This window comes from Pogona vitticeps, chromosome 3 (genome assembly GCF_051106095.1).
Source record: "Pogona vitticeps strain Pit_001003342236 chromosome 3, PviZW2.1, whole genome shotgun sequence".
NCBI lineage: Eukaryota > Metazoa > Chordata > Lepidosauria > Squamata > Agamidae > Pogona > Pogona vitticeps.
Window position 1 is genome coordinate 59,327,016 of NC_135785.1, and position 15,321 is coordinate 59,342,336.

General features: G+C 42.2%; 1 protein-coding gene across 1 annotated transcript in view; it reads right to left on the minus strand.

Annotated features, from left to right (window-relative positions):
• Positions 1-14,798, minus strand: part of SORCS1 (sortilin related VPS10 domain containing receptor 1) — a 545,549-nt gene extending 530,751 nt beyond the window's left edge. Inside the window, exon 1 of the mRNA XM_072995575.2 lies at positions 14,034-14,798. Within this exon, the coding sequence (XP_072851676.2) occupies positions 14,034-14,798 (765 nt within the window). The remainder of the gene's footprint in view (positions 1-14,033) is intronic.
• Between the last annotated feature and the right edge of the window lie 523 nt (positions 14,799-15,321).

Genomic DNA, 15,321 nt, shown 5'->3' on the forward strand with positions numbered 1-15,321 from the left:
GGTAAGGTGCTGTTTTCTGCATTTTAAAAACTGTTCTGGGTGTTTTTGCAGCATGGTTTTGGGCTGGGGTGGTTATGTTTCTGTGCTGCGATGGGTCTTTGGGAGTTTGTTTGGGTTTTTTTTCCCCATTTCCGATGGGTCTTGGGGGTTTGGTTGCTTTTTGGAGTCCCCCCCCCCCATTTCCATTGAGTCTTGGGGGTTTGTTGGTTTGTTGGTGCTTTGCTTTTTCCCCATTTCCGATCTGTCTTGCATGCTTTGCTTGCTTTTTGCATTGCTCTTTCCCCATTTCCAATCTGTCTTGCATGCTTCACTTGTTTTTTGCATTGCTTTTCCCCCATTTCCATCTGTCTTGCATGCTCTGCTTGCTTTTCTCTTCCCCCCCCCTTCGGCCAGAAGGGATTTATCGCATTTTTGATGGGTCTTGCAGTGATATTTTTTTTGGTGATTTTTTTCTTCAACCAGAATGGATTAATTGCCTTTCAATGGGAAATGGTGCTTCGATTTACAACCATTTCGACTTACGACCATCTTCTTGAACGGATTAAGTTCATAAATCGAGGCACCACTGTATTCTGAAGCATACTGCTTTCATCATTGTCACTGGAGGAACAGGTAACTCAGTGGTTTGGAATGCTCATTTTCAGTCTGGAGTGATATATCAAGTGTAACCTTGCTCAGGAATGGCACTGCTTTAGACAACCACACCTTTCATATTCTGTTGGGATTACTGAAATGCTTTGAAAACAGTCTAAAACCCACTAGTGGTTCAAAATAAGAAGACAAGTATTTTAATTAGGACTAACTGATACAAACATACTAGTGCTCTGTCATCTACACTAGTTCACAGTCTGTTTGGGCATACTGGCTGACTGTAGGGTTAGCTTTTCTCAAATACACTTGCCAGGACTTTTAAATTATCCTCTAAGACCCTTTTCTGGGTGCCACAACCAAGTGTGTCATGGCATGTGTATCTCAGTGTGATATCTGTGATGACTTCAGCACTTTCTTTGTTTTTGTATATGAGTAGCTATAGCGTAGATCAGTGGTTCCCAATCTTAAATAACCCATTGTACAACCTAAAGAATGGCTTGATTTGTTGGGTGAGTCTGACAGTTGGGAGGATTTACAAATATGCCTCTGTAGGAGGGAGTATATAATAGTGATTGCATGTTCAGGATGCCTGATAGGATTGTGAACTTCAGATAGATAGGGGAAAAGGTAAGAGTTAAGTTATAAAAATAAGAGGACATTTTATTTTCTATAAGTGTCCCTTTGGTTGATAAGTAACAAACAGACACGCTGGCTGCTCACCATAGCTCAGCAAAGGGGGGAAAGAAAGAAAAGGGGAAAAATATTCGAAAGTTTCTGGTTTGTCACATACCAAAGGGTTAGAGTCATATCAAGAGGCTGATGCAAAATTGTTCCACAGGATGAAGTGAAAGGTGTAGAAAGGGGCTGAGAGTACTAAGTGTTTAGATAATAGTATCTAGTTGAGTAGTTAGAGGGGCAGATCCCTGAACAGAAGACTGTGGACTATTGAAAGGCAGCAATGCAGTTGAGTGAAGCTTGGAGTGTTACAAATCCTCTTACTACAGGAACGCCTGCCCCAGGGAGACTGGCCGAGCAACTGTATGATAGGTCCCTTCTATGCCAGACAAAAACTTCCACCTTAAGACCTTTTCTGCTCCTGTTTTTTCTGTAGTAAATCTTGTTGCCAGTTTTATTCTGGTTCAGATTCTCTGTTTGTATATTATTATTTCTTTTACTTTTTTTGTTTTGTCGTCGTTGATCACCTAAAGAATGTCTGGCATTGGGTGGCATATAAAATGCTGTAAAAATATAAACAGTTGAATCTAAATTCAACTGCTGATCACAGAAACAGTAAACCTGTTCAATCAATGGGGTTGAAAAAAAATAGCCATACTATAGCATTCAACAGATGATTCAGTGGGTCTACTCTAGTGAGAACTCAAAAACTAGATTTTGGCCATGCATTCATTAAAAAAAGCTTCACATCTGCTGGATGTGTTGATTAGAAAAAGATATAGCCCCATTCCAATTTAGTGATCCCATGTGCACAGAGCAGAAGTTCAGCATAAGCACAGCATCAATCGCAGAACACATATTTTACACGCTGAAAGTTCTCGGTCACTTGGTGAGTTCTAACCTTGAATCTAAAAACAACCCAACATTTCTGTAATGAACTATTGGCTATCTTCTTTGTTCAGCAGAAAGTCAGCTGTCTCACAGCTTGTGCATCATCTTTCTTTCATTGCTTTCCAGCCTAATAAAGGTATTCTTGGAGAGAGAGAAATATTCTAAGCATATCTTATTACAGAATCTGTATATTTTCAAAAGCTAGATGGAAATTGAAAATACACAAGTGCAATGAAAAATACAGCTAGATATGGATCATCTCAAAAACAAAGAATTATGGCAGCTATTTGGTTCAGTCATAAAACGCAGAATCCTTTTCTGTTCCTCAAGAAAACTATTTTCTGTTTGAAGGCCTGGCTGTAGTTTAGGCTGGCTTGTTTATACTGAACATTTTCTCACTATAGGATTTTTCCCACATCAATAGGGCATATGAGAGATTTGGGATGTACACAGAACAGAAGACTGGGATAATCTTAATAAGAAAAAGCTTGTTTTTGAGAGTGCAATTTTGTATTTGATGGCACTCCTGTTCCTTAATAACTACTGAGTATTTTTAAATTCATCTGAAATGAGCACGATATGGATCATTTTGGTAACTAGATGGAATGTCAGAAACATACATTTATATTACTGATGGGTAAAAATAAAATATTCAAAAAAGTGTAGAACATGATTTCCTTCTCTCCCATAACCTGACATGTTCCATCCCTACATATGTAAAACTACCCAATGGAGTCAGTCCTGGACATGTGTACATAACATAGTTTAAGGTAGAATACTGTCATGTGCAAAAAAGAAAGTACACCCTCTTTGAATTCTATGGTCCTATCACAACATTTGACTGGGCCGTTGCAACACCTTCATTCTTTTCTTTTTCAGCCATTCTTTTCTAGATTTGCTGGTGTTGCAATGGCCCCATCAAATCTCTGTCATTGTAGAATGATAGCCTTTAAACTGCTGGAAATGGCCTTATAACCCTTCCCAGATTGATGGGAAGCAATAATTGATTCTCTACAATAATTGCTGATATGTTTCCTCCTTGGCAAAAACTCTTTCTTTCCCTGAAAAAAGGTCTCTGCCTTTGCCTGTCTGCCTGCCTGCCTGCCTGCCCCTCTCTCTCTCTCTCTCTCTCTCTCTCTCTCTCTCTCTCTGTGTGTGTTTGTGTGTGTGTGTGTGTTAACATACACCTGAATGCCACAGACTGTGACTTTTATAGAGGTGGTCACACTTGCTGATGATCAAATGTGATCAATAACTGCTGAGTATTTTTTAAAATTTTTATAACACATACATACATACAAAACACAAAAACATATAAGACAATCAAAAACATATAAAACAAATAAAACATAACATATACAACATGCTGAGTATTTTTAAATTCATCTGAAATGAGCATGATCTGGATCATTTTGATAAACAGATGGAATGGCAGAAACATACAATTATATTACTGGTGGGTGAAAATCAAATATTCAAAAAAGTGTAGAACATGGTTTCTTGAGTCCAAACTCAAAGAGATTTGGTTAGCAGCACCTGGCTGCTACTTAGCCACTTAATTCCTGTGGAAGCAACAAGGGTATACAGTACTTATTTTTTCACACATGGCTTCTCCGTTTTGGCTTTATTTCTGTAAACTAAATCATGACACAGTATAATATGTCATATGTTGTTCATCTGAGGTTTTCAGACCTGCTGAGGACCAAATTATTTTTATTATGTCCTGATCCATAAAAAGACTAAATTCACAGAGGGTGTACTTTCTTTTTCACATGACTGTATGTTGTACAACAAATCCCCAAATATTCTTATTTTACTATGTTCTCTCACCTTAGTTTACTAAACTTTACTAGAATGTTATTGCACTGTTAATATTGAGTGTGATTGTAGCAGGACAATTTTTGTATAGGCTTTGAGTAGTTCAGTCACACAATAAGAATGCCACATCATAGCCATCACATTCCCATTCGTACATAGGACTCTTTAAAAAAAAACACCTGGAAATCTAGAAACATAGTGATATTGTCATAGACCTGGGAACCGAGTAGATCAAAATGTCTTCTAAAGGGTATGGAATGGGTTGAACCCCAGTCTGTTTATTTATTTATTTATTTATTTATTTATTTATTTATTTATTTATTTATTTATTTATTTATTTATTTATTTATTTATTTATTTATTTATTGGACTTATATACCGCCCCATAGCGCTACAAGCACTCTCCGGGCGGTTTACAATTTTAATTATACAGGCTACACATTGCCCCCCCAGCAAGCTGGGTACTCATTTTACCGACCTCGGAAGGATGGAAGGCTGAGTCAACCTTGAGCTGGCTACCTAGGATTTGAACCCCAGGTCGTGAGCACAGTTTTAGCTGCAGTACAGCGTTTTAACCACTGCAGGGACAGAGTAGGTAAACCCCTAATTTTGACCAGTCCATCTTCAGTGGGATGTTTTATAACCATCATTATCATCTTAGAACTGTAGAGCTGGAAGGGATGCTATGAATCATTGAATCCAACCCCTGTCAAGGAGGTACAGTAAAGAATCAAACTCCCAATCTCTCACTCCACAGCCAGATACCTAAGCCACTGAGCTATCCAGCAGTTCTTCAGGACACAGCTGAATTTTTATACATATTTACCTAAGGTATGCACCACCAAACAAAAAGGGCAACATCCCATGGGGAGAGGGCACTTATCTGCTATAACTCCCCACTCCCACAAAATGAACTCTGGGGGATTTGGATGCTCTCTGGCATTAACTTTCAGGTGGTGCAAGGAATCGCAGAGGGGAAGTAAGAGGAAAACAGTTCCAAAAATTTCACCATTTAACATCCTGAAACTTGCCTCCAAGTAAATACACATCATATTTCAACACAACATCTTTGGCTACACCACCATATACAGTTTTATGAGAAATTTATATGGCTAATGAACTTCACATGCAGTGTATAGATCACATCTTAGAGAGCACCTATGGGTTTTAAACGTGCACAGCCATACCATGTTAATGGTAGTGATAAGTAAGGGTTTTGTTTGGTCAGACTTCTTAAGCAAAGCTAATTCACACCTCCCAGCCTATTATGCAGATTGCAATGAAGTCATCCTGTGGTTTGTTGAAAATTCTGTGGTGCATCTCTTTGCTAAAAAAAAAATGCATACAGAACTGCATATATTAGGGGAAATGCATCAAGATGTGCATTTCAGCAAAATGGCACATAGTATAATTGGGAGCCCATGTGTTTATGTTTTTATTTTCAAAATTACAGATGCATGCATAAATTGCAGAGAACATATTTATGGATGGATACAGATGAAACTAACACAGAGCATAAATAGACAGATTAATCCACTCTGTTTGCTGGATGAATTTTGTTCTAGAGAAAATGCCATTTAGATTCTTTTCTCTTTTTTCCAAAGCACTAAAAAAAGTGGACCCCTACTTAGTGTGTTCTCATCTAGGGAGTCAAGGCATATTAAACACATCTCCTTTGAAAAATTAATTTAAAACAATCTTCAAGGTGCTATATTTTTCTTTCCTTTCTCACTTCAAGGAAACAATACCTGCTCAAGGGAGCTCTACGACTGTAGATTTTAATACTCCCTCCCCCCCCCCACAACACACTTTCATCTAAGTCAGTAGTGGGCAAGGTCCCCAGAGTCACTGTAGTCCCCCTCCCTTGAGCGCTTCCAAGTGCTCCAGGCAGAATTTGAGGAGGACAAAAGTGTCCTCCCTCCTCAGCTTCAGCAGAAGTCTAGAAGCTGTTGTTTAATGCAGTGTTTCTTAACCTTTGTTACTCGGATGCTTTTGAACTGCAACTCCCAGAAACCCCAGTCAGGACAGCTGGCGGTGAAGGCTTCTGGGAGTTGCAGTCCAAAACTCCTGAGTAACCAAGGGTTAAGAACCAGTGGTTTAATGGAGAGGTTATAAGGACTCCATCAAACCTAACAAAGTCACAAAGCAAAAAATGAAGTAGAGTAAATGACTGGTGAGCCTATTCTGTTGTTTTGTTTTCAAATGTTGGCCATGTCCAAGGTTAGTTTCAGAAAATTTAGCCCCTCAGCTGCACGAAAGTTACCAGCTTCTGATCTAAGGGCATCTGACTAAAACAAATACCTACTTTTTCACAGGATGCAGCATCTTAAGCCTAAGTCTTAAATCTGTTTTGCATAATACTCAGCTGCAGGTTGAAATTCTGTTCTATAATTTATGCCACAGAAGGCTGAAGACATCAGCGATTTTAGGAGTGGCAGCAATTTCTGGAAATTAATTACTTCCCTCCCTGCAATCCAACAGCCCCCAATGACTTCACCATGACCAAAGGGATCCCTTTTTATTTATTTCTGAAAAAATACCACAACTGATGACATCATCAAACTGTAATTGTAAACAGTAATTGTAAAGAGTAATTTCAAAAAGGTAATTATACTTTCTTGCACTAGATTTAAAAAGCTATTCTTTTTCAAACACAGAGTGCATCTACAACATTCTACCCTGCAAGTGCCATAAATTGCACGATCCTGGCACATTTTTGCCAAAATTCACGCTAATATCTTCCACTGGGGACAGCTCTCCAGCTATACAATGCAGGAAGACAAATATCATCCCCGTTTCCCATCTCATCATCCTTTCTTTGATGCTGCTGCTGCTACCCTTATCCCTCTAGCCTCTGACAATGATGATCGCCCTGCTGTTGCCATTGCTGCCTGTCTCTCTGCAGACCTATCCACCCTCAATTCAGCAGGAAAAAGTAACATAACAGTTCACAGTAGGGTGGACACATGTTCTTCTTCAGGGGCAATAATCTTTCATTTGAAGAGCTATTCTCCCTTTTGTTGACATTTAAGCAACCACCTGGCACTCCCTCCTCCCTAAATGATTTTCCCTGGCTGAATGATAAATACATCTAATGGTAAAATGGTTCAGTTGGGGGTCGTATTTTTAAGAAAAGATGCAAACCGCCAACAGTGATATAACTAATGATAAATGGCAGGAAGGATATGCCATGGCAGGCCAATGCTACACAAACCTCAGAATGACTGGACATTCTGAAAGTATTGTTGAGACCACTCCTCTGAAATATCTGATTGTTGCCTAGCCGGATAGTTCAACAAAACTACAATGATCTCTGTTTTTTGTCTCTCTACTGTGTACATATTCCTTTTTCAATAAACTGCTGTAGAAACAATGCACATGTCATTTTAGAGAATTATGAACACAATGCTTTATTTATTTGATTTATATCCCATCTTTCTCTCAATCCTGTGTGCTCAGGTGGATACGTAGTCACAATCTTCTGCAATATGGTAACCAGTAGTGTGTTTCCACTTAAATTATAATAATCATGTTTGCAGTTCAGATGATATCTGCACATAATAGTTTAAATTAGCATATGCAACTTTAATACAAAAACATCTTTTCTGGCGATGAAGCAGTGGCCAATCTACCTTTTTGGCAACCAGTAGTTACTCGCTTCACCATGTGGTTATGGTTTATAATGTAATTCTGCAGACTACACATCGCCTCCTCACAGCAAGCTGGGTACTCAATTTACCAACCTTCAAAGGCTGGAAGGTTGAGTGAACCCTGAGTCAACGACAGTGGTGCCTCGCATTACGATGTTAATTCATTCCAGCAAAATCGCTGTAGAACAAAAACGTTGTAATGAAAAAATAAAAAAGTATTCGCAAAGGCTTTCACGGCCAGTTTGCTGTCCTCTGAAGATGCCAGCCACAGAGACTGGTGAAACGTTAGGAAGAACCACCTTCAGAACACGGCCAAGAAGCCCGAAAAACCCACAACAACCAAAAAATAAAAAGTCCATTGAAACGCATTGAAACCCCTTCAATGTGTTCCAATGGGCTGGAAGCTCACCGTCCAGCAAAGATCCTCCATAGGGCAGCCATTTTCAGTGGCTGTCTTGTGAGGAATCCATCCCAGAAAACAGGGGGGAGCCATTTTATTTACTTGGCGGCCATTTTGAAACCGCTGATCAGCTGTCTGAAAATTGTCTTTTTGGGAACTGATCATCGCAAAGCGAAAAAAACCCTATTCAGAGCATCGTTTTGCGATCGCAATTGTGATCGCAAAAAGATCATCATAATGTGGTTTCGTCGTAATGCAGGGCAATTGTAAAGCGAGGCACCACTGTACCCAGGATTGAACCCAGTGAGCAGAGTTTTGGTTACAGTACTACAGTTTAACTACCGAGCCATACGGCTCCTCCAGAGCTACCTTTGATTGCACATATGTTCATACTTTTGTCCTAATTCTGGACATATCTCTAATTTCTGCATATCACACTTCTTAAATCCTAGCTATAATCATCTTTATTGGATGCTTTAACAATAAATCTATCCTGGGTTAGCAAATTTGAGGTAAAAGTAGAGCTCATCCTAATAACTAGAAACTGATTAAAGGAGATAAAGTAGGATGCAGGGATACATGGTCTATCCTCATAAGTGAAGGATGCAAAAAGTGTGCATAAAGTGAAACCAGTAGGTTCTAATGTATCCACAAAATCTTGCAGTTATGAACAAACAGTGAAGTAGCTATGTTTGCTGATACATAACGTAGGGTGGCTATTTTTTAAAAAAAAGTAATGCACTCAGGAAGAATCTCCCCAAGCTAGAAGAATCAGCATTAAAGTGACAAATGTAATGCAATTTAATTGAAACCAAATGCAAAGGGAATGCACCTTGGATGAAAAAAGAAAAATCCTACATGTTGATGGGTTATGATAGCAGTAAGTGGCCAAAAAAGAGATCTTAATGTTTTGGTGCATGGTTTAATGGCATTATTGAGCAATGTACATCTCCAGGGATAAAAGCTTACCCCATGTTGGTGTCCATTTGGAAACTGACTGAAAATTAAAGTGTACTGCCCTCATACCAGTTTACAGTGCCACCGTGCCACTATATTATGCACAGTCCTGCCATTGTACCTCAAAAATATTAGGGAGCTAGAAAGGATGTAGAAAAGGACAACCAACAAGACTATGACCTTTATAAATACTCAGGGATTTTTGGTTTTGTGAATGTGTGTGTGTGTGTGTGTGTGTGTGTGTGTGTGTGTGTGTGTGTGTGTGTGAGAGAGAGAGAGAGAGAGAGAGAGAGAGAGAGAGAGAGAGAGAGAGAGAGAGAGAGAGAGAGAGAGAGAGAGAGAGAGAGAGGCAGGCAGGCAGGCAGGCAAGGCAGGCAGGCAGGCAGGCAGGCAATAACCAATGTTTTTGTTTATCGTGTACTTACTTAAAGCATAAGGTCTTTGTGGAGGAAAAAGGTGTCACTGCTAATGTATGTTTCTTCTGTTAAATAATATCACAGAAGTGGGTACACCCCCTCACATTTCATAAATATTTTAGTATATCTTTTCATGTGACAACACTGAAGAAATGACATTTGGCTACAATGCAAAGCAGTGAGTATACTTCTTGTATAACAGTGTAAATGTGCGGTTCCCTCAAAATAATGCAACACACAGCCATTAATGTCTAAACCACTGGCAACAAAAATGAGTACACCCCTAAGTGACAAAGTCCAAACTGAGCACAAAGTGTCGATATTTTGTGCAGCCACTATTATTTTCCAGCACTATTATTTTCCAGCACTTTATGCTCTTGGGTGTAGAGTTCACCAGAGCTTCACAGGTTGCCACTGGAGTCCTCTTCCACTCCTCCATGATGACATCACAGAGCTGGTGGATGTTAAATGTCTTGCATACCTCCACCTTACATTTCAGGATGCCCCACACATGCCCAATAGGGTTTAGCTCTGGAGACATGCTTGGCCAGCCCATCACCTTTACCCTCAGCTTCTTTAGCAAGGCAGTGATCGTTTTGGAGATGTGTTTGGGGTCATGATCATGTTGGAATCCTGGAATGACAGCCCTGGAGACCAATTTGATGTACTGTAGTGTGTAACCTATGGTCTGAGCATTGACAGGCTAACCCCCCACCCCTTCGACCTCTGCAGCAATGCTGGCAGCACTCAAAAGTCTATTTTCAAAGCCAACCTCTGGATATGACACTGAGCACAGGCACTCAACTTCTTTGGTCAACCATGCTGAGGCTTGTTCTGAGTGGAACCTGTCCTGTTAAACCACTGTATGGTCTTGGCCACCGTGCTGCAGCTCAGTTTCAGGGTTTTGGCAATCTTCTTATAGCCTAGGCCATATTTATGTAGAGCAACAATTCATGTTTTCAGATCCTCAGATAGTTCATTACCAGGAGATGCCATGTGGAACCTCCAGTGACCAGTCTGAGAGAGTGAGAGCGATAACACCTGCTACCCCTTTGCACCTGAGACTTGTGACACTAACAGGTCTCATGACACCAGGGAGGGAATGGGCCCGATTTGGACATTGTCACTTAGGGGTGTACTCATTTTTGTTGCCCGCAATTTAGACATTAATGGCTGTGTGTTGTGTTATTTTGAGGGGACAGCACATTTACACCATTGTACAAGCTATATACTCACTGCTTTAAATTGTAGCCAAGTGTCATTTCTTCAGTGTTGTCACATAAAAAGATATACTAAAATATTTATGAAATGTGAGGGGGTGTACCCACTTCTGTGATATACTGTATATCAAGGGCTCCATTTTCAAAAAGAATGACAATTGGACAGGAAAGCAGCATTCTCTGAGTTGGAAGTCCGCTTGGATCAGCAGTAGCTGAAATCCTGTTGCTGAACATAATGTCACACTAGAGGTGACCCACTGAATCAGTGGGGATTTGATGAGCCAACTCTTCCGTAAGTTCCATTGATCCAAATAGGTCTACTCTGGTTGTGATTTACTTTATGAATCAATGGAAATTGCAGAAGAGTTGTCTCACCAAACCGCCTACTCTAGTGCAACTTGCTGTTCTAAGCCACAAGATGCCAACTACAGTTTCATTGAGTGCATTGTTATACTGTGGAGTTTGACACCACAAGATGGACCAATGACCACCAACTTGGACAGCTTTAAAGAGGGATCAGACAAAAATGGAGGACAAGTCTCTCAATGGCAACTAGCCATTATGTGTATATCACACTGAAGATCAGAGGCAGTATGTGTCTCTATGCCAATTGTTGTCAGGGTGCTCTGATTCAGCCAGGTTCTTTTCATTAAAATATCTGAAAAAATTGAATTACAGAGAAATTCACAAAATTTGAGATGTCGATACTATGGCTAGATATGACAATCTGGAACACCAACAGCCAGATGATGGTGCCTGCCAGAGATAAGCATCTGATAACTTTGGCCCACTGACATACTGGATGGACTACACACAAACACACACACACACACACACACACACACACACACCCTTTGGGTGAGATGACACTGACGTGTACTTTGGAAACAAACTCACATAAAACTACAGATACTGGGGTCATTAAGAGGCCTTGTTTAAGCCAGCAAGAATGACTGGGCACCAGTTCCATTTTCAGTGTTGAAAATAAAATAAATGACAAAGGAAGGCTGATTACACCACATTATATATGTCCAATCACCATCAACATATCACCATGAAAATATATATTGTGAATATAATTTACAACACAAGGATTGTGAATACAGCATAAAATGTGGAAGGAGACTAGGAAACCCCTTTGTCAACTTTGTGGCACCAAGCAAGCTCAAACAGGCACAGCTGACTCACTGGAGAAATTTCATTCACCCACTTTGAAACAAACGACTGCCATAAAGATAAACTAGAAATGCAACATTTTATAATTCACAGTACAGTAGCAATCAGAATTACATATTGTTTTAATTTAAAGCCTTCCTCTTAGCTATTCTGTTCTGCAACCTCAGCCTATCTGTTGGAGGCTTAAATGCCTATTTTAAGCTGTAAGTTATTGCTGAAGACATGAATCATGCCAAAACAATGACAAACTTGTTCAGTTGCAAAAGCCTATAGTTCAAAGTGGGTGATACATTTTATTGGAGCTGCATCTGAGATATGATGACCAAATGTTCAGGAAGGGAAAAGGTCCTTTTTTAAAAAATCTGCAGTGAAATTTTCCCTTTCATTCACTGATTTAAAAGTTCCTGAAAAGTATATGAAATTATAGTCTAGTCAATGAAATCCAACTCTTGGAAATGCTGATGACATCCACTTGGATTCTAAATAGTCACCCTGTGGTTTATATGTACAATAAGGAATCTAGAATATTCAGGTAACTGCATTTGTTTTCTTCCTATACAATTGATAGACAATTACATCTTACTTCAGAAAAGAATATGGAAGCTTAAGCATACTCTTTGAATAAATTGTCTACTCTATCAATAAGAACAAACTTCTCTATTGAGATTTGTGCCTCTCATATTCCATTGGCTCTGTTTCAACTTTTCACTAAGGACTAGCCCCCAGGGATCTGCATTATGCAAGGATCCCTGCTTGTATTGTCCTAGTTCTTTAAAAATTGAGATCCAGGTTATACCTGATAGCATTGTGAAAGAAAGTAGCTCTATTTACTGAATAAATCTGTAACAGAACAGCACAAGGTGGAATATCCTTGGAATGAAAAGGATTTGGGTTACTGCTGATACACCTGAGACAAAGTGTCTCATTTTTAACATTGGGGGATAATAAACCAGAGAACAACAGGTGAGATGAAATCCTCATCCTGCAACTTTAGCTTCATTTTTTTTACATAAATAGACACCTGGTTGCCACTGGGGAACTAATGGCACACGGCCAAGCAATCTCCTGTTGCAAACCTGTGCATTTTTAAGGGGCTCAAGGGAAAGAGAAAAGACTTGAGGAAGGCTTGAAGGAGATTCAAATACCAGCATCGCTTTGATCAAAGCTGAACTTTGATTGCTAGCGACATGAACTATTAAATTAAAGGGAGGGGAGGACTACTGACATGATAAAGACAGAGAGACACTTCCCACTCTGGCTCCCAGTGCAAGAAACAGAGAGCTATAAATTTTACCAAAATCTGTACTACACAGCTTTTTGGGAAAGGGGGTGGGGAGATGGACTGATTCTTGGACTGCTCATACACACCTCTCCAGAACAAGAAACAAAGAGAGAATGGATGCAGAGAGAAGACTGCAGAAAGACACCTAGCCTCATAGCAAACCTACCTACTGAGGGATAAGCCCATCACTCATCTTTACTATCTAGCCACATTTATGTCACTTTCAATGTCAATAAAATATCCTGGGATTGATTTTTTCCCTTTAGTGCATTTCATTCTGGTTGGAAACAACTGACTAATAGCCTTGATCAGATAACGCTTGTCCCACACTGAAGGGAACCCACTTTGTCCCAGTAAATTTGGAAAGAATCGGGGTGGTATACTAGATAGAGCATCGGACTAGAACTGGGGAGGGCTGGGTTCACATGCTTGCTTTTCCATGGAAAGTCATGCAGAGGAGGGGCCCAATGGTAAAATCATTCCATGAACCTGTCATACACCTCCAAATCCCACTAAGGTCTCCCCAAGGCAGAAGGGACTTGAAAGCACATAAGAAGAGGATGCTTTAAAAGCTCTTAGCTGGGCACCAAAACCAAGGATTCTACACACATGTCTGTTTCAATGCACCCATATGCAATTCAGGAAAGTGTCAAGTGGAGCAGGAAACTTTTCTGCTCTAGAGAGGAAGCACTTAAGACGCAGCAGACAGACGATTACAAAAAAAAAATTGCTCCGAACTGCAGAGAGAGCACCGACGCCACGCGGGGATGGGGGCTTTAATTTTTCTGCGGCTTCTGACATTTGCTTAAAAAGCCCTAGGGCTTCGAGGCTGGCGGACCGAAGCCCTCCTACCCGGGCACTTTTGCGCACCGCCATCCCCTCCCCAAAACACACGCAAACACACACACCCCGCCAGGCACTGAGTTGCCGGCTCAGGCGAGGATCGCGAGTACTCACGCTGCTGTTGTGGCCTGACCAGTGCACCATGGCTTGGTTATGGGCCGAATCCCCCGTGAGGGCAAAGGTCGTGCTGGTCAGTTTCAGCTCCTCCGCGCGGAAGCGCGTGGCTTTGCCCGGCGGCTGCTCCGGGGATGCCCCTTCCCGGCTTTCCAGCGGCGGCAGGTCTCTTTCAGCCGGAGCCCCCCGAGGCTTCCGGCTCGGCTGCCTCCTCCGATCCGCCTGATCTGTTCCTAGCCGGGCGAGAGACGCTGATCTGGCAGGACGGCGGGCCTCAGAGTTGACCCGCCAGCGCCCTTCGGCTGGTGGAGGAGTAGGAGCCAAGTTGGAGCGGGGAGGCCGGCGGGGATCCTCCGAGGGGGACCATCCGAGATCGATCTGGGCAGCCTCTGGGGACCGCCGGCTCACGTGCCCCCATCTCCTCGATCCCGAGCTGGCCTCTTGCTCCTCCGAAGCGGAGAGGATCGGGTCCCCACCTCCGTCCCCCTGCCCTGCCGCCCTCTCACCTTTCTCTGCCGCCGGTCTCCATCTGGCTTCCTCGCCTCCTCGTCCCGTCCTCAAGTGCATTAATAATCCGTGTTGAGGGGGATGCTCTGGCGGCGGCGGCGGCGGCGGCAGCTGGTGCTCTTGCAGCTGCACCTGCCAGTGGCAGGATCTGCAAGTGATGTCTGCTCCGATAAAGCCAAAAGTAAGGATCAAAAGCCATGTCCGGGCAGCGAGCGGAGCAACGTGCCAGCCTGGGTACCAGCCAGTAACTTTTCCCATTGCCCCCTTGATGCTGATGAAACGACCGGCTGTGTGTGTGTGCGTGAGAGAGAGAGAGTGGCCGAGAGAAGGAGAGGAAAAGAGAACGAGCGAGCGAGGGAGCGCGACCGGGTAGCAGAAGGGGAGAGAAGCAGCAGCAAAAGAGGAGGAGGGGGGGGTTCGAGGCTGCAGGTTCGATTTGATTTGATTCTGATTTTTTTTTTACCCCAAAGAAGAGGCAGCAAGAACTCCACAGAAGTTTCCCGACAGGGCCGGTTGGGAGGCAGGCGGCGAAGAAGGAAAGCAAGCCGCTTGCTTTCGGATTTCCACCCAAAGCTGGCGTCGCGGATCGGGCTTTTGATGGAAGGGAAAGCCACAACCACACGGGGGAGGAGCTGACTTAAAGGGAGCGAGAACGCGCCGGCTTCCCTTACTTGCTGGCTGGCGCAGGAGTCAACCCAGCGCCGCCGCCGCCGCCGCTCCCTTCCTCCCTCGCGCTCCCCCTCCCGCCTTCCCTCCCCTCCCTTCGCCCACCGCCCCCCCT